At 41.5% G+C, this 20,401-nt stretch overlaps 1 protein-coding gene across 1 annotated transcript in view; it reads right to left on the bottom strand.

Annotated features, from left to right (window-relative positions):
• Positions 1-20,401, bottom strand: part of SNTB1 (syntrophin beta 1) — a 112,973-nt gene that overhangs the window by 30,599 nt on the left and 61,973 nt on the right. Inside the window, exon 3 of the mRNA XM_066176701.1 lies at positions 10,143-10,350. Within this exon, the coding sequence (XP_066032798.1) occupies positions 10,143-10,350 (208 nt within the window). The remainder of the gene's footprint in view (positions 1-10,142; positions 10,351-20,401) is intronic.

Genomic DNA, 20,401 nt, shown 5'->3' with positions numbered 1-20,401 from the left:
AATCAGTGTGATTGATCCAACAATATGTTTGGGCTTGGGACTAAGACTCAAATGAGGTCTCACCAAAAGCAAAGGTCAGCAACTTGGCACAAATTTCGCTGTGCAGAGAGAAAGCTTTTCTTCCAAACTATTCATCAGGGAAGGTACAAATGACAACTAATACGGGCCTCATTAAAAATGAGTAGAGGAAACCCCTTGGAGAGGACAACAAGGCTCCCTTGCTATCAAATTTATTTTCAGTCTCTTTCTAAAGCTTGTATTTACATTACAGTGAAGACAATGTGAAGCTTAAAGATAGCTGTGAGGCTTGGCGTTTAGGAGACTCATTAGACTAATTGTCATGATGTGCACTATCAATTACTGTCCACTTAAGAAGAGAGGGTAATTCTGAAGGCAGAAATAAATCTTCGGATCAGAAGAATCTGGAGTAAAGGGAATAAAAGGATTTTTTTTTTATCAGAAATATTTTTTTAATGTTAAAACTCCGTTATCAAAACATTTCCCATCTTAAAATAACTAAACTAAAACAATCATTAATTTAAGAGTGGGAGAGAGAAGAGTAATGATACATGAAGCCTTTTCAATTGTGGATTTGTTTCAAGTACCATTCTTACAAGGATTTCACTCATATTCAAGCACTTTTGCAACAGTCAAGTGCTGAAATCAAAACTTTAAAATATGCTATTTAACATATGGTATTAGCATGTTCTTTCTTCCTCAGTAACGATGGGTGTCAAAAATACTATTGATAAAACAATTAAACCACATGAGAAATACATCCCTGGAGTCTACAGACTTTCTGTGTTGCAATAGAATTGTCTAATGGCACATTTTTGTAAGGGTTTTCATGGTATTATGGAGTATAATTTTATTTTTACAGGATTCAATAATAAGGTAAAAGGCTGGTATTAATAGCCTTAGGAACTTATCACATAAACAGAGGTTGAGCATTAAAACTGATTTGTGAGTGAATGTGAACTGAGTAAGCTGAGTGAATGTCTTGCCACACCGAAAATTGTACTGCCTATAACTTTCCCCTCTTCACTGTTTTTTAAAAACTCTTTTATTCTTCTAAAGGTCAACCCCTCTTTCCAACAGAGAACACAACTTCTCCTCAAGATATATTTAGAAAATCTGTTTATTTTTCTCTATTAACAGTTGTTTGGCAAAACAGCTTTCAAGGCATATATTGCTCCTGCTTGTACCAGCAGCGATACTCTGCTCTTCCACAACAGCCCTCCAACATCACCCAGCTCATCTGTCCTAAAAGCAAATGTGGGTAGAGACAGCACTCCTCTGACTGCCAGCTGAGTGGGCAAGTGTGATGGGGCAATAACATGCAAAAAGAGGGGGGAAAGCCAAATGTTTCCCTCTAAATTAGAGTATTTTTACTACAAATAGCTCTAGTTTTGCCAGAAGTTTTCTCTGGGGATCAGCTGAGGGACCTGGAGGAGAAGAAGGGTTGCAGAGCAAAGAGGCTTTTTTTATAGCCAGTTCTGCTGCTTTCTGATCTATTTATTCATGCCATTAATCAAAAAGCTGAAATAGGAGTATTGTTATGCTAGGAAAAAAAAAAAAAACAAAGAAACGATGACTGGGGTGAGAGGAATTCATACTGGGCAAAGCCTGAAGGTCAACACTCCCCTAACGGGCCCCTCCATTCCCCTGAAGGTGATTTTTAACTTCAGGAGACAAAACCAGCAAATGAGAACCAGGTAACTTTGAACAGAGAAAATGCAGCTTGTTGGGAACTTAATGCCTGAAAAATCCAGGATTCTCTAAGCAGACAATCCCTTTCTTTTCAAGCTTCTAACATGCAGCCTGTAAGCAGAAAAATGCAGACAAATGAGCAAACAGACAGAGTGCAAGGGCTTAGCTTTGCAGAACAGTGTTTGCCAGCACCCCCACATTGCACGGATGTGTACTCAGGGTGGATCAGCCCTGGGGATGTAAGCATAGGTCTGCTTGTCCCATGGAAGTGAAGTGGCATCCAGGGGCTGAAGGTGTCCCCAGTGCTGCTCAGGTCACTGCAGAGTCAGTGCTCAGGATTCTCCTATTGCTCAGACTGCATTTGCCTTGCCCTCTGTTTCAGCTGAGTTTGCCCCAAACTACTGCCTTAATGGCAGCTTCCTCACCCTGAACAGCATCTCCAAATGCCCAGGATGAGCTCCACACCTTCCTCAACCATTGTGCTGGTCTGGTTTCTTCCACCCTTGCCCACAGCTGGGCAAGAACAGGTGCTTCCCTTTCCTAACCCACCACTGCTGGCACCCTACTTGCATCAGTGAGGGGAGGCTGAAACACACTGGGGCAGAAGCAGATCAGTTGTTTTGGCACTTAAGAGCTTAAAATAATTAGGAAGGCCACCCTCCACTCCCCACTGACAGCAGTGCTGGATATGGGTTCAGTAGAGATCTCTGTTCCCTCTGCAACATATTTTATAAAGGAGCTTCATGTTGCATTTAAATCACATTTGAATACCAAAGAGCATCACTGCCTCCAATTCCTACACTAACTTTCTTGCTATATTTTCTGTCAGAAGCTGAGAGAAAAAAGGAAGCCTTTCCCCAGCTTCTGAAGGAAGGGGATCAAAGCATTCCTTCACATCACACCTGTATCTTTGCTGGGTTCTTTTTCAAATGAACTGCACTGCAAATATGTTCAAACAGAGGCTTTCAAACTTGTGCAGTCCCAAAAGCTGCACATGCATGAGGGAAGCTGGATGCTTTTGGACAGATCAACTGCAACAGCCAAGGCAAAAGATGGAAAGACTCAACATCCTGAAAATTTAGCAAAATCTGAGAAGAAAATACCTCATCTACCAAAATCTAGAGAGCTCCTTGTCCAGCAAAACCCAACCCAGCTAAACAGCAGTTCCAGTTTGGGTTATCTAGAACGAAGAGTTAAGTATTCATGCCATGGCAAACACACTGTGCAAAGCAGCCAGTGCTCAGAACCACATCAGGATGTGCTCCAGACCACACTAGGATGTGGTCCCGCAGCTACCACCCTGTTCTGTTGGAGAAACCAAGAGAAACAACTCCCACACCTCAGGAAGGCACCAAACTCCCTATTTCCTTTCAGCATCCTCTCCCACCTTTCAAGCTGCAGCCCAGCATTTCCCCTCTCAAACCTTACCCCGGGTTTGCTGACCAGACATCTGCAGAGCTCCCTGTCACAGCAGAGCTATGTGGATTCTGCCTGTGGCTGCTGTCCCCCTGCCTGTGCACACCTCCGGCTCAGAATTCTTCCTGATGCAGGGAGGGAGAAGTTAAATAAAACTCTTTGGAGAGGAATGATTATAAAAAGGAACTTTCTCATCATTCCTGGGGTTCACTGGAACAGTGATAGGCATGTGCTGTATTTTATGGAGAAAGCTAAGTCATCTGCAAGGACAGTCAGATCAAAGCTGAGGCAGAGGGAGAGCGGGAAGGATGCGATTACCTCTGCTGGGATCTGACCAGAACTAATGCAGCCCTCATGGGAAGGGCAAGGAGATTTGCAGAGCCCAGTTCACACTGCAGCTCAGCTTCTGCAAGAATAATTTAATACCTGAAGGCTACCACAGGCACAACAGTGCTCACTTGCTATTTAACAGTGCACTTTAACTATCTGAGAGAGGGGTTTTCCTTCACTACAACGACCAACTGTACTGCAGAAATACAGACTTTCGATTTCAGGTCATTCATGCATTTACCACCATATTCCTATAAATTTTCATTATTTACTCAAACCTATTCTTCTTTCCAGGCCCCTTGCAATGAGCACTTCATTTTACTGTTTGCTCATCTCTCATTGGGATAGGAAGAAATAGCATGTGTGTTACAGATAAAGACTGGCAAAGCCTTTAAAACAGTACAATGAATGAAAAGGCTGTTTTCACCCTGAGTTTTTCTTAATATAGCCATTTACTGAAGGCACCAAAAGCAAGGAGAGAACGATGTCACTGCTGGTAAAAATGGCCTGTGGAGGAACCTCACTGAAGCTTGGAGAGGAAATTACTCTTCATGCTATTTCAGGTTTACGTCTTTCCTAAGAACAGGCTGATCGTTATCCCAGATAATGAAGACTGTTAATGTAATTAAGAACTCTGTTCTGGTGTTTTACAAAGCAAACAAATAAGTTCCGTTATTAATAAGCTGCAAGGTTAAGTGACAGAGGGCAAAAACAGGATTCTTCATTTGGATGTAAGTGCTCCACAGCAAGTCATTAGCTGGTATTTAAATGTGCAGTTTCTAATTTAGGACACAGAGAAGGTTTTCCATTTGAGGTATGTGTAATCTCTTAAAGGTCAGATCAATTTTGAGATTATGTTCAGACGTATATTATCAATATACGAAAATGAATCCTTCTTTAACCACAAAAAAATAGGAGAGCAGGACCAAATTGCCTTGCTCTTCTTCCTGGATATTACAGGTGGGTAGTATTTCCAAACTTGTCTGTAAATCCCTGGCAAATAAGTTAGGCATTTCAGTGACAGTTCTTTTAGCAAGCACCCATTTTTCTAACAGTTCATTTATCTGGTTAAATCATATATTGATTTGTACTGGGCTAACACACAGTACAACCCAAAGGTTGCTGTAGTCTCAGCCTGAACAAGCACAGGTACTTTCAGGCACAGAAGAGAGACCTGGGGATTAGTACAAACTGGATTTTATTCCTAAAAATCCTGATGGTTCAGACTGTGCAGCCTGATGTGGCAGCCACACCAGAGAAACAGTGACACACTGCTTAATGAAGCAGCAGCTTCCCAACTCCCACCTCCTTGCCAGAGATTCTCACTACTTATCTTACACTGGGATTTACCTCTGTCACAAAACCTGCAGAAAATTAATAGTGTCCCTCCAAAAGTAATGACTTTTCTACCAGAACTGCCACCACCATGATGGAAGAGCTGGGAGTGCTAAGGGAAACAGTGGCAGCTGCAACCACAGACACAGCCATGCCACATTTTTTAAAATGCTTCCTAGCAGATGCTGTGCTTCATAGGAAGGTGGGTAAAGTCAAATAAATAAATAAGATCAGATAACATCAGACACATAATGTTAAATAATAGCGAAATGTTTTAACTCCGTGGTGGGCTGGTGTTTTTCTCATGCAAAGACATCTTAAACTCATGTTTACAATTTGGAAATGATGTAAAATTTTTAAACTAAACATCTCCATATCTCTGAAAACTCATTTGTCTATGGTGAGAATAACAACATGACTCTGTTGCTATCTACTTATTTTGTTAACCTGTGAACATGCTCCTAAGGAAATGGTAACATTTCATTTCATACTGGGGAAGAAAAATAACCTCAAATACACTCTCATGTCATTTGCCTAAATCTTGTTTGGACAGCTTGCACGTCTCACAATTTTCCTGTTATCACTAGCTCCTCTGAATTAGAGTGAGAGCAGGGAGATAAATGTAATACTGCAATATACAGCTCGATACTGAAGATCACTCTGCTGTGACATGCCTTGCATTTCAGCACAATGATATGGTTATCTAAGGTTTGAGGAGACTGAACAGCCTGTAATATATTAATACACTTTTCATTTCAGAGATAGTGTCAGGAGCTGAAAAAAACCTCTAGTTCACCATACTGCTTTGGTTATTTCCCCTTAGGTCTTTTCTTCCCTCTGAAACCCACACCGGATTCGTGGGAGCAGCAACACCCTCACCCTGCACAGGCAGAGCAACACGAACAGGAACCAAGTGCTGGGGTTAAGATCTAGTGAGAAAAGCCCATAAGGTCACTTTCTCTGCAGCTTCAAAAATTAACATTCTAAAAGACAACTTGCAGCAATTCCTATTTTTAAGTTTCTCAAAGGAGCTTTGAGATAATTTTAAGAAGTCCACTGCCTGTTAGACATTTGACATCCGGAAAGGAGAACAGTCTCTGGCAGCAGAAGCGCTTTTTCTTTCTTCCAAGCCTACATGAAAAGTATCACTGGCATAGCGAGCACAGAGAGAGATGCACAGCTCAGGGTTTCATTTCGTTTTGGTTTTTTTTTCTTAACTGACCCAGCTTGACGCTGGCGCCTGGCTACAGTTTCAGCTGTCCCTGAAGCCAGTCATGCTTTTGCTTGTGTGGCTGACAGCTGAATTGACAAAAGCTACCTCTACAAAACCCCTTTTGCCAGAATACCTTTTTGTGTTTGCATTAAAGAAGAAAAAATTTAGATAAAGCGTTTGCTAACAATATTTTGGTCTGTTGGAGCAGACGTTACAGAGTGATAAAATAAACCACCATTTCCTCAGTGTTTTAGCTCTTCAGTTCACAGCAGAATTTGATCCTCCTGAAGGAACTCAGTGGTAGATGGGTAAGTGTAAGGAGAAGAGGAGCGATGCCTGTTTCAGCTCCTCTGTAAGTCATGAGATGTGCAGAAGTATTAAAGTGCGGGAAAAAAGCTGGATAAGACATTTCTACAAGGATTGAAAGTGTTTCTGATAGAGCAGAAACAATACGCATTTGGAAATGCTCCTCTATTTAGACGACATTACTAACTTCTTTTTTTTTTTAATTTGGTTGCTAAAAGTATCTTTACAGGGAACATTATAAAAAGAAAGATTAAAACACACATGTAACTATTCCCTCATGCTTTTCACAACTGTTAAATGCACAGGTCTTGTTGAAGTGAGAAGACAAATACAGGAAACACAAAGTGATGAGGAGTGCACACACTTCATTACAAACCAGCACTTGGTATTTCTTTTAGTTACAGAGAAGTTTTAGGACGCTGGTGACTAATACAACTCCCTAATCCTTGGTCAGCTTTAGAAACCTTCTTCAAGGCCAAGGTCAGGACAAGGCTACTTCCTTAATATTACAGGGAATATGGCATGTCTAATGATTGCTTCTGGCTGTTTTTCTCCTTGCCTATAAGAAGGTCACAGAGAACATGTGCTTTCTTAAAGTGATGCAGAGCTCTCTATTTACCAGCAGACAGACCCTCACTGCCCACCAGGAACCTGAAGGTAGACTTGCAAGATGGAAGTTTCAGGTTGAAGACCACAAGTTTAGTGCTTTCTTCACAGGGAAGTTCAGTTCAGGTAGTAGAATCCTGTTAGCATGCAATGGCTTAGTATCTTAGATAACCTACTATTTATTTTAACGTTACCCACCTGAGGAGGCTCCCCTAATGAATCTATTTTTGTAATGTCATGTAGGTTGGAGTTTAGAGCTAAGTTTAGAGCAGAGTTATATAAAAAATATCAAACCAGGAAATAGCTTAATTGAAGCAGAGAGTAATCACAGCAAATTACAGTGAAATTTCTATGGGATTACATTTTGCATTCCCCAAATAAGCAGAGGAATTCAGCTCACAGTCTTCCCATTTTGCTGAGAATTCACTTTAAGGATATGCTATGTAAGTAACATAATATGATGCCATAAAAGCTGTCTCAAAAGTTACAGTCTAAGATGTTTTTAGATGTGACCCTGTGGGAAGCCCATGCTGGAGCTGGCTCCTGGCAGGACTGGTGGCCTGTGGAGAGAGGTGCCCACCCGGGGGCAGGCAGGACCTGTGATGCTGCTGGGGATCCACGCTGGAGCAGCTTGTGAGGAACTGCTGCCTATGGGAAGGACTCATGGTGGAGAGGTTCCTGGAGGACTGGCTCCTGTGGGAGGGATTCCACCCTGGAAGAGGGGAGCAGTGTGAGGAGTCCTGCCCTGGGGAGGACGGAGCAGCAGAGACAAGGTGTGATGGACTGACCACAACCTCATTCCTATTCACTTGTGCCACAGGGAGAGGAGAAAGGCAGAGAAAATCACAAGTATGGGAAGAAGGGAGGGACAGGGGAAAGGTTTTTTTAAGATTTGGTTTTATTTTCTCATTATCCTACTCTGGTTTGTTTGGCAATAAATTCAATTAATTTTTCCCCAAGTCGAGTCTGTTTAGGCCATGATGGTAATTGGTGAATTACATGTCCCTGCCCTTATCTCAACTCATAAGCCTTTTATTTTCTTTCTCCTGTCCAGCGGAAGAGAACGAGTAATACAGCAGCTTTGGTGGGCACCTGGCATCCAGGCAGAGTAAAAAAAACACACTGGTACTCACAGTGACTTCTACAAATCACTGCAGAATTTTATCTCTTCCCACTAACAAACTCAGGTTTTTCACAAGGAGCATCTGTGGTCAGCACCTCCCTCAGCTGCCTTGAGCACCTCCTCTGAAACAGTTTAAAAAACATGGCATATAGACAGTATATGCAGGTTATCTCTTGCATCCAGGCTTTACAGCCCACAGTCCAGTAAGAAAATAAAAAGAATCTCACATCACATTTTGCCACATGTAGGGATTTTCTTTACTTTTCAACAGCACTCCAACGTGAGAGAAAGGTGGGAACTTCTGACATCACTCTGTTACTACAGCACAATTCTGGATAGTTTTTAGTGAAAAAAAGATGTTGCCTTTTCAGTAACAATGTCACTGCAAATCTCTCAAGGCTAATTCTTGGTAACAGCCACCATAAATACACTGGAACATGCACAGAGCCTGACCCTAACAAAAGCAAAAGAAGTTTCACCGCTAAATTTAGAAAGACCTCAAAATGGTCCATATTGAGCAACACAAAATAAGATTTTACCCCAAAAGGGGAAAAAGAGAAAAAAAAAATAAAAAGGAGAAAGAGAGAAGCATGTGAACGGGATATTGTGTATTAACTGTAAGAAGAGGAAATTCATAAACCAGAAGGCATTTGTCCACTTAAGATGATCTGTGAATATTATACTTACAAGATCTCTATGATCTACTACAGAGCAGTTACCCCTTCAGAGGAAAACATTTTGCAACAGGAAAAGCCTTTTATGTTCAGCTTTTTATGAGTTTATAGAAATGCAAAAAGGAAAACAAGATTAAAGATCCCATGGCTGTATAGTTTAATACTGCTAAAATTTGCTTACCAGTCCTTTGGTGTTTTAATCCCAAATTATTCCCCCAAACTTTTACATTTTCTACAGCACTAGGCCAAAGAATTGTGCTGTTGTTCCCACTCTGTCAGCTTGGAGGGAAGGACAGGAAAAGATACAAAATCTGCCGGAAGGGCTTTGCAATCTTTGTGTCACTGCAAATGGTGTAGACCAACCCATGTTTTGCTAAAAATTAATGGTGTGCTTTCTTAAAGGACACTAGATAGAAATACAGCACCTGTGCCTGTGGCTTCCATATTTTCATCTACAAAATCCCAAAAACAGATAAAGCATATAGTATTTTTTTTCAAGGCAATTACAGTCAGTTTTCCACATCTGTGCTGGGTGTACAGATTGAAAGGGCAGCGTGTATACAGTGGCCATATTTCCACACACCCCAGCTGGAGGGGCAGAGATGCTCTGGATGGCTGCCCAGGCAGTAGATGGATGGGAATTATTTCTAGGCCCAATTCTAACACTGCTACCATAGCAAATCCACACTTATCAGTTGGTGTTACAGTGCCTAAAATGAATTCTGAGACTACTGATTTAAAATCAGATCATCTAATACTAATACCATCCTTGTGCATTCACGGATTGTCTTTCCACAGATCAACAGATCCCAAACTACTATCAAACTGAACACCGGGTTTTCTCTGTGCATAAAACATTTTAAGACTCAAACTTTGAAAAATGGGCAAGAGTTGCAATTGCAAGCTCAGTCTGATAGGATGCTCAGCTCAAATGCACGGTTACAATTAAAGAACAAGCTCTCAGCCTCTATGGGGAGCTCCACATCATGCCCAGCTCCAGAGGCCAGGCGCAGCAGAGGGGTAAGTAAGTAGACTCATGGACCAAGTAAGTAGGTACTTCCAAAGCTGGGAGCAGGAAGGTGACAACTCATATACATGATAGGAGTTGTGACAGCAGGTGAACTCAAGGGCTGGTGTCAGTTTTTGCGACTCATGTCCCATCCTTGAACTTGACAGGAGACTTTTCCATCTCCCAGGAAAGTCTTTGTTAATTGGCATGTAGAAGCAAAGGCTATGGGGACGTTATAGTTTTCTTCTTGTTTTTCTAAAGCACAAAAAATGGCATGTTAAGAAAAGAAAGGTATTCAAGGAAAGGTAACTCAAACTCCAGAATCTCATTTAGTGTCTCTACTTTCAGAGCAGGCTGAATTCAGGAACAGAGATTAGGAGATAGAGAACTTAGAAATGAAAATAAAAATGTTTTCATTACCTTTTCTGCAAGCCAGCCTAGATGCCTAATCTCTCGACTTCCAGCAATCCCTGTTTTACCCAGCTGGTCTCTGACCTCTGCAATCACCCTGGGGATGAGCTCATGGACACTGGAGTGGATGGCATTGAACCAGGCCTGGGCTGTAGCCGAATCCTTACTCCTGAGCACCACGGTGTGCTTGGCATCAGGTGAATGAACTTCAATAATTCTAGAAAAATGGGGGGAAAAACATTATGTTCATCCATATACTAATAGGCAGCTAAATTTATTACCTCATTTAGTGAATGCAATGAGTTAAAAAGGAAACTAATATTGAGACCTAGCACTAAAAACTTACCTCTACAACACCTGAATAGAGCAGGATCATCTTAACTGAAGCCAGGTCTCTACTGGCATTATGATAACATCCTTGAGAAGGGGATTTGCCAGTGCTGATGCAATCCCAGATACAGCATGTCAACAGGAGTTTCAAATACAAAGGCAAGAGGAACATTCATGGACATGGACACTGCCCAGAACTGCAAACTGCATGGAAGATGACTGTGGAGAAGCCAGGGATAAGGTGCTACCGTCCTTAGCTGGTTATCATGGCACAACCAGAGTTTTTCAGTGGGTTTATTTAATACATGCAGAGATAAATGAAAATCATCCTCATCCCAAACAGAGGAATTTTCCTAGGATTGTTCTGTGGTTTCAATGATACCACTACACATTAACACAGGCCTAGCACAACTGGCCTTCTCCAGGAGTTACAGCATCCTCAATGCTCCATTTAGATCCTGCTAACAGTGGCAATAAGAAAGTGCTAATAACAATAATATGATTGCTGCTGGCAGGCACTTTTTACAGATTTTCAAATTCCTGTAGAAGGAAATGGGTTTTGTTTCAAAGAAAACATTCCTACTGGACTATCCTGAGGGTTTCCACCGTGGTTTGAAAAGTACAACTGAACACACTTTTCAGGAAAATGAATCCTGTTCATTGTGGTAATGGGACCTGTGCCAACACCTTTGCTAACAACAACAACAACAAAAGTGCTTTGACAGGCAGCTGCAGCTATTTCACCTCTGTTCTTAGTGAAGTTATTAGTTATTAGTGGGGCTTTGTGTGCTCTTTATAGCTTTGTGGGCCATTTTATTTGAACATCTGTTAAATAACCCACAAAGTAATAGCCTGTTTTATCTTTATGTGGCAATTATAAAACAAAGCCCTGGTCATTCCCCATCACTCAATTCTGTATCACACTTGTGCTTTTTTATTATAAAAGTACAGTGACAGCCCCAAATGTTACCCTCCCAAATTCGACCTGGGATCTGAGCCTAAGCATGTACTGTGCTGTGTATGGCTGCCCAGCCTCTGGGACACACAATGACTCCTTTCTGCAGCAGAAAATTAATTAGTTCAGTGGAATTTATTCAGGTTGAAGTTCAAAAACAGTACTGTAATGCAAATATTTGTTGTGCAATTACAAAATCCAGCAATTTGGAACTTAACAATTATGAGGTTTTAATTATTTGCTTAAACCAGAGCAGAATCCAGAACAGAGGGTGACTCAATCTGCACAGCTCTCTGGGGCTCTGAAAGGAAGGATCCCTGGTTTCATGTTTGTCCGTTTTGAGAAGGGGAGGTTTCCACGTAGACACTGTTCTAAATATAGAAAAGGTCATGATTTTCCAAACTCAGCAGCTGAACTGTTCAGGGTCTTAAATCGCTGGGTAGCTTAAGAAGTGGCTTGATTTTTCAAGAAGCACTGAGCCAACACAGTAATGCATGTCTCCTCAGTAAAGCTGCTGCAGTCCAGCACTATCTGAAAATTAATGTTCTTATTTAAGCAGTCCAAGATGCATAAAATTTTCAGTTTCAGGTACAAAAGCAAAATTCCTTGATACATGATGGCAGTCTTGTGAACTAGAAAACTATATGTATAGATAGCCACATTCCAAATCACACTCTCATTTTTTCTGAACTGCTAGAAACAGCCATCTCCTTCATGGTTAGGATTTAGCCATTTGTGTCCCCTGATTATTATGATCATGCACAGCCACCATACTCCAGTCTGTCTTTCCGTCACAAACACAGCTCTCCCACTCCCGAGTCCCACTATGACTCTGAACTGGAGTTGGAGCATGTTCTAGTAGGCAATCACCACCAAAACCAAAGTAGACAGGCTTGGATTTTCAAAATACATTGTGGTAATCAGTGAAATGTTGCTTATTACTTACAGAACAGTTTTTGGCAGATCTTAAGCATTTTACAAATGAGGTCAGTGACAGCATCCTCATTTCACCAACAAAAAAGTGGAAAAGTGAAGAACCCAGACAAGGCAGGGAACAGGCCAGGAGTAGTAATCAGGATTTTCAGTCCTCTGTCTAACATTTTAATACTTCTTTTAAAAACAAAAATTATTTGGACAACACAGCAGTACGGTGTTGCATTTGATAAATGTTAACACACCATATAGATTGTGTGAAACAGTGCTCCTTACAAAGTCTGTGGTTTCTACATGGGGACTTCCACATACAAACTCACTGCACATCATGCAGTAAACAAAGTGCTGAACACAGACTCTAAAGACTCAGAAGAAAGTGCTGCTTTTTCAGTTGCAAAGGAGCAGCAGCAAACTTGTGTGATTTCTTTGTAAGTTAAAGTTGTAGCAGGTTTTGACTTAAATTATTGAGAGCTGAAAGAGCTTCCAAATGGCAACTTGTTTACCTTCAATTTGTAAATTCTTCCTTCAAATAAGTGGATTAACATACAAACAGCTATTTTAGTACTTGGGCCTTCATCAAAGAGTGTTTTTCTTGATGGTGACTATTAAAGTATTTGTACGAGAGTTCTATCCCTTAAATAATGAACATTTAGACAGTTGTTAACAGTTCTGTTTAAGGGGTTCTAAACCATGCATATTCTTTCTAATATCTACATATTCAAATGGGATATCAAAGTCTAAATTTTTGTATACATATGCACACACACATACTGAGCCAGGCTTGCAAAAATACTCATCCCTCAGTGACTTCAAATAGAGCTAGTTTGGGAATGCTTGTCAAAGTTTGATGGTGATGCACTAAAAACTGCAGAAAATCTTCCTTGTTCCATGAGCTGAGTAACAAGATGGCTGGACAATACTACCGCACTTCTCAAAACTTAGTTCTCAAAACAGGAATACATGCTGCTTTGACCGTGCTGAAAATTACTTTTTTATCCACAGCACTTGTTCACTCCCAGAAATATATCTGCAAGCATTATCCCTCAGCAAACTTTTATTTAGGCCAACTTTTATTTACACACCCTAAAGTCTAAGTCCTCAACTGTCTGAATTCTGCTACTGGCGATTGCAGTAGGATCTGGACTAGAAAGCCTGTCTCCAAAGTCAACTGGGATGGAGATACTAAAGGAAACTTTAAATCTTCCCGGAAACCCATGGGTTCTGACTGCAATCAGATGCTGAAAGTGCTGCATCCCTATAAACTCTTTCCTTTTCTGCCTTTCAGCCCACGCTGCTTTGATTCACCAGTCCAATTGGATGATGCTTTCTGTATAGCAGCTGACTGATGGCATTTCCATACTTTCTGAAAAGAAAAAAATACCAGTGACCTTAGTAAACTGCAAGACTAAGGCACTTAAATGTTTCCAGCAGTCTAGCCATTATAGTTTTGATTTGTTCCTTGGCTAAACTGACCACCTCTTACTGACTTGTGTTTATCTGCATTTCAGTGATAAAGTTCCCTTAATTCCCCACTGAATTGAAATATTTAGGGCAATGCCACAGCTGTGTTTATTCTCACACTCCACCACAGTTATGTAAATACTGCATATGGAGCTGTTTCTGATAAAGCCCATACTAACCCAAAGGAATTATATGTTAGCTCTAGATGACTGCCAAGATGCGCGGCACCTCTCCAGCTTGGCAACGCATATGAATGATATCACATTTTCTCAGAGATCATTTGGCAAACCTTATAATAAAAGAGTAATTTTCTCTCTCCTTCTCAAAGACCCTCAGTGAGCTGAGGAGTGTTTCCAGCATCCCCTTCTCCACCCGCAGAACACGGGGGTGACACAAAACCCAGTGCTTCCAAATGCTGTAACCTGGCACGTAAGAGGAAAACTCCCTCCCTCTCTTCATCAGACTTTTTCCTTCACAGAGGATCAGGAGAAGTTGAAAGGAAATGTTTGGTAGACCATACTCATTCCACATTTGATAAAGCTTCTTTCTGTAGGAGTGTTCATTATCTAAGAAATACCTTTTATCAAAACTCTTGAAAGTACTTCTGCCACCAGCATTGGCTCAGGACCAAATCAGGCACTGAGTTACACTTCATGACTCTTCCTGGGTCAGATTATGTATTCAGTGACTGATTAAAGTGTGGAGTAAATCCCTTGAAGTTAATGATAAGCTGGAGACAGAGTTATTCAAGTCCATCACACTACTTTGATTTTGCACTGCCAGAGAGAGGAACAAAACAGTCTCTTGCTGACTTTGCAAACTTAAAGACGAGTCAAAGGCCAAACTGTTCCCTCTGTCTCCTCCATCACTGTCTACGCCATGAAACCACAGTAAGTAATTTGGTTTTTTCCTGAGTGTACAATCTTAGGAACCTTTCTAGGAAAAGGGGAGATTTAGAAGAACACTACCTGATTTATATTTAAATAGCTGTAGGTTTTGTTATAAAATAAATTTAAAAAAACTGTTAAGGTTCTTTTGAATTCTACATGCAGCATCAGGAGATGAACCAGGAACAGAATACATTAAAATTAAGCAATGGAAACTTGGGCTTAGTCTGCAAGGAAGATATTCCAGAGAGACACTTAGGCTTGCAACAGATTCCCCTGCAAACTCTCTGAAGAAGCATCTTCATTTGATGAACCTAAATGGAGGTGAAAGCAATTTTACCAAGCAAGCACTACTTGGTAATCAAGTGGATTTTTTCTATGTGAAAGGCTCTCAATCCCCTTGCTGTCAGAAGGATACTTGCTGTGTTAACAGTTACTTGGTGACTTTCAGCTTACAGTGCTAAAAACAATGTGGATACTTTCCTGGGAGCTGGACTAGACTGATGTCCAACCAGAGGGTGTATATATCACTAATGAGCTGTCACAGTTGATTTCATTTCTATTTGCCACCAGCTGGGCTTTAATAAAAGGGTTATCACTGGAGTTGTGCCACATGCAAGTAAAGAAAGGATTTGGTTCTGCAATAACTTGCTCACACCACTGCATGCAGATGCTGACCAATCTGCAGAGACACCACACACTGCCTTCTCCACCCAGAGCAACCACAAAAGTAATTGAATAGTTTTTAAATTATATGGATATTAAGGAGGAGGATCTTACACCACAGTGCCCAAAAGACCTCTTACATTTACTTTCTTGATTTTTTCTTTTATATTCTGGTTGTAATTGTACTGTATATTGGTAATCCAGGAATATAGAGCTCAGCCTTCTTCACAGGGGATTCAGCACAAAACAATGGAAAAGCACTGTTTCAAGGAGCAATTGGGGTCAATTATTTGGGGAAAAACCCACAAACAGCATTATTTCATAAGAGATGTCAGGAATTTGATTTAACTTTAGAAGATGCTGAAATTTCATGAACAGAAGATGTGATTGGTGTATTTAATACACTGACCACAGCTCCCTGAAGCAGGTGTTTTCCCTGATGCAAAGCAACCTCAAAGCAGCAGCAGCAAAGCAAACCTTCTGCAGCGGGAACTGCATCTGGGTTTGGCAAAGAGCATATGACTGCAGCTGGTAATAATGGTAAATGACCCCTTCAAATTGAGAAGAGGGTGGAGGGTCTCACGGTGCTGCATAAGTAAGAGGACATGGGTTTGGAGATGAATTAGAGGTCTTCTGAGAAGGAATGCCACTGTTGATGTTAGGAAGTGCTGTAGTAGGACCCAGGGGAAAGAAGAGGATGTGACCCACAAGCATGGGTGAAAACTGATATGGAAAAATTAGTAGGGCTGCTGACAAATCAGCTCTGTCTTGTGGATGAATTGTCACAGAAGAAAGTCTTGCTGGAAGAGAAATGGCAGGTCCACCTTCTCTAGCAGGGTATGTCTCAGTGCCTCATTATGTTATAGATCTACTTTTTGGCCTCCATGATCAAGAATCCTAGGGATCACTGCTTACTTGCCAAGTGAAGCAAAACCAAAGCCAGACAACCATGACTACAAAGCCACAAATTCCTTCTGGATCAATTACTGGCCTCTGAGTGCCGTGGGGGGAGGCACCACCTGGGAGCCAGTCTCACAGAGATACTGCCAGCTTCTCTGGAGACAGTGTGCATGGGTCATCTCCTGACACTGCCACGACTTGCAGTAGACCCATCTTCCCACTGAACAGACACAGAGACTGATGGGAAAGCTGTATGTACGTGATGAGAAGAAACGACAATTTCAGCAAAACTCTTGCTACAGTAAAACGGGAATTTCCATCAGCAGAAGCACGGGAGAAGGCAAGCTAGAAGTGACCAGAGTGTGTTAAAATAGCAAAGTACTCACACATAACCTAAGCACTAAGGATCAGCCTCAGCATCTACACCACTGAGCTGGGGCACCTCTGATGGCAGCTCACCACCAGGGCTCACACTGTGGATGTGATTTGCTGCCATACCCGTGACTACACGAGTTGCAAGAGGGAGCAGCTTTAAATACACCAGCTGAAAATCCTGCTCCTTAATTAACGGCAGATCAGGCCAGATCAGAGCTGTGAGACTGAAATCCAATTTGCAGGTAGGCTGGTAGGTGAGGGAAAGCCCAGCACTGAGCACAGGACATCAGCCAGGCAGGAAAAAGAGCCTCGAGGGTGTCAGTCTCTCCAAGCCATAACACAAAGACTGTGCGGACTGGGAGCGTAGCAGGAAACCGAAACCATGCACATCAACTTTCTTTCTTTGGCAGATCTCAGGGGTCTTTAAACTGCTTTTCAACATTACTTATCTGCAGCTTGGATGTCAGCACTTACTTATCTTTACATATAGATGCACACAAAAACATGATTAACTATTTGTTCTCCTCTTCCCTGCAGCACTCCCACTGCTCTTCCTTTCCTTTTATTCTGTGACACATTTCTTGGAGCATTTCTCTTTCTCCATTTCTCCAGAGCATTTGTTGTTTTTTTTTTCTTTTTTACAGAAGTGTTTGTTAAGTAAAGTCTGCTGCAGTCTTCACTTTCTGGGTTTATTGCTCTGCCTTGCTGGTTGACTTCTTCTTTAATCATTTTTTTCTTAATTTGTGCTCCTCTCTTCCCTCTATGCATTTCTCAAGGTTCTGCATTTCCCTCATGTATTTCTCATGCATTTCTTTTTGTTCCCCTTCACCTGATTAATTTCCAGTTCTTTTGCTCTTATTTCCATTTCTCAGTTCAACCCTCTACAGCTGAAGGTGATTGGAAAAATAAAAATTATTAGACTTTTTCAAAACTCCCCTAACTGAAGCAATGGCTGAAAAAAACCCAAAACACAACACAAAACCCTCCAGCATATGGATTATTTTCATTATTTAATATTTTCACAGGAAAGAAGGACTTTGGTTAAAAGTTTGTTAATCAAAAATCCAGCTGAAAGCATTCTTCCAGCCAGTTACTGCCACCTCCTCATCACCCACATCCTTCCTCATCACCCAACTCACAGCGACACATTTTATTCCTGTCAGGTCATGTTTAGCCCAGCTCACACATAGACACACACACATATGCATAAAGTTTTATTTATAGTCATATATGCATGCATGCACAGACATTCCTTTTGAGTTACACATGCAGGAGTTTTACCCATTCCTATTTGATTTATGCTGGAGATGGGAAGGACACCAGGAGTTCATCGGTATGGCCCAGAAGGATGAGAAAGGAAGAAAGCCCCTTGCCATTATGCCAGGAGTAAAGATTCATCTTTTTTTTTCAAAAAAATGAGACATGCCTAGTCCCAAATTCACCAGTACTTGCAGAGATTGAAGGTCAGTCACGATATGCTGCAACTGTCCAGTTCCACACTGGTATCTCAAATACCCTGCAGGAAAACTCAAGGGTTTCCACTGTGTCTCCAGATCCTGGCGCATCTCTCAGTAATTCAGTTCTTAAACCATTGCCCACAAACTAAAGCAGTCTTTAGGACATTAGAAACCTATTTTAACATGATTTACCAGAGCAAGAATTAAATCATGGAAAAAAATAATGAAGTTCATCCTAGTTTGGTGATTTGTCTCAAAAAAGACAAAAATGCTCATCTTTATGGTTGGGATAGTCCTACAGAAGTGTTTCATCTCAGTGGCTTTTCAAGAAAGATGAGAAGAAACTGAGGCTAAGAGAAAAATTGGTATGACCCAGACTAAAACTGTTTGGCTGATGGGGAGTTTTACAAATGATAGAAAACAACTATTCCACATAATGAAAAACAAATTTTAAAAATCACAGTTTCTGCCCAGAGGCTTCAGAGCTCCAGCTTCTACAGATTTGGAAAACTGCCCCTTATCAAGATACATGACTGCAGCTTGCAAAATGCACCACCAATTGCAGAGATGCCCAGAAGGCAGATGGTGTAGATGACAGAGAACTGTCAGACGACAAATTATAGAACCATTCATTATTAAATCTATCAGTTAATGAATTATTAATTGCAGCAGTTAATTACTTGCCCCCAAAATACTGTTATGAGAGGAAAAAATGCAATGTTGCAGGTCCCTCATCTGACCACCCGAACCCTGAATGCAGTGACCCTGGCTACTGAGAAGAGTCCCACAGCCAAGCAATGTATCGAGGAGGAAGAGGAGGCTTTCCCCATGACCCATCCCACAACTCCATTCCTGTTGCCCATACTCCAACTTCTTCCCTCTCCTACCCTCAGAGTACTGAAGGGGATGCAGCCAATGCCTTTTTAGCTAAATTACCTAACTTCTCTCACCTTGGGAGAGGGAACAGTAGATAAACCTCACGTGCTGCCTACTTGTTCATCCATTCCAATAAAGAGCAGATTTTATAAGCAGATTAGCAGTTACAGTACAGGAACACAACAAGAGACATCAAACTTCACACAAAAGCTGGATTTGGATCCATTACAGTAAAATAGGTGGAAGCTAAGTATAAAAACACATGTTCATCATGACTTTAAATCTGCAGCCTTTTGTGGGCAAGGCTATAACAGACCAAGTGCACTGTGATAGCACAACAGGGTGATTTAAGGATGAGGGGAGAGTCAACCAGAGTTTCACCCTGATTATTGTCACTTTTGTTCTTTTCTGGATTTGAATTACACTCTTTCAAGTTGCTTTACTTTAATGTTGGATTGTTGATATAGTAATCTAAGGAGATAATAAACACAGCCCACCAGGAAAAAACCCCAAACACTAGCAAAAATTCTTAATATAAATCAGACTGACTCAGGCAAGCTCAATGACTTCTTCAAAGGGCTTATTGATATTCATATAATAAAACATGTCTGTACCAATAATGATAATTAACTGCTATGTGCCTTTCATCCAAGGATCTCAAGATGCAGCTCACAACAACACTATGAATTAAGTATGGTCTTTGCATTTCACAGAGGTTCTACAGCCAGAAAGCAGCTCAATAACAACACAAGGAGCAAAGCACAAATTCCTTGAGGAGATGTGGAGGGCAGCATTTAATACTGGTAATGTGCCCATTGTAGACCTTTGTCTATGCTCTATCCCCCATGCAGACCTAACTTTTGTCTTTCCTTTGCCTACCTACAACATACAGTAAAAGAAAAAAGGCCCAGGTTTCCTAAACTAGAGCCCAATCCAGCTAAATCTGTAGTGTGAACTAGGGAAAAAAAAAATGTCCCCCTCCCCAGGAAGTCCCACAGAGCTGCGATGTCCACCCAGGGCTGACACAGCTCCAGCATGCCAGCAGTGCCAGCACAGTGGTAGAAATGGGCCATCACCCCCTCACTCCTTGGGGCAGGGCTCAGCCTTTGCCCAGCACCTAACCCCATCTGGGCTTGCTACTGCCAGTGTCATTGGCTATGCTCAGTGCTATCAAACCACCTCCTGAGAGGCAGAAAACAAGATCAGTGTGACCTATGCTCTCCAAGAGCGACTGTAACTCATTCTGGTTCTCTGGTCACTCTGTGGCAGAGGCTTGCCCTCTGTGATCCCCAAACATACATGACTTAGGGAAACCATTCCCAAAAGCAGGGAAAACCCCAGACTGCAAAGATGCACCCCTAAGCCACTCTGCTCTTGGAGGAGAATCGGCATCTGCTCTGCACACTAGGGTCTGCTCATACCTAGCAG

Source organism: Chamaea fasciata, unplaced genomic scaffold (assembly GCF_029207755.1).
Source record: "Chamaea fasciata isolate MVZ Bird 193981 ecotype frontalis unplaced genomic scaffold, bChaFas1.0.hap1 SCAF_1, whole genome shotgun sequence".
In the NCBI taxonomy this organism is placed as follows: domain Eukaryota; kingdom Metazoa; phylum Chordata; class Aves; order Passeriformes; family Sylviidae; genus Chamaea; species Chamaea fasciata.
This window is presented reverse-complemented; position numbering and strand designations above follow the sequence as displayed.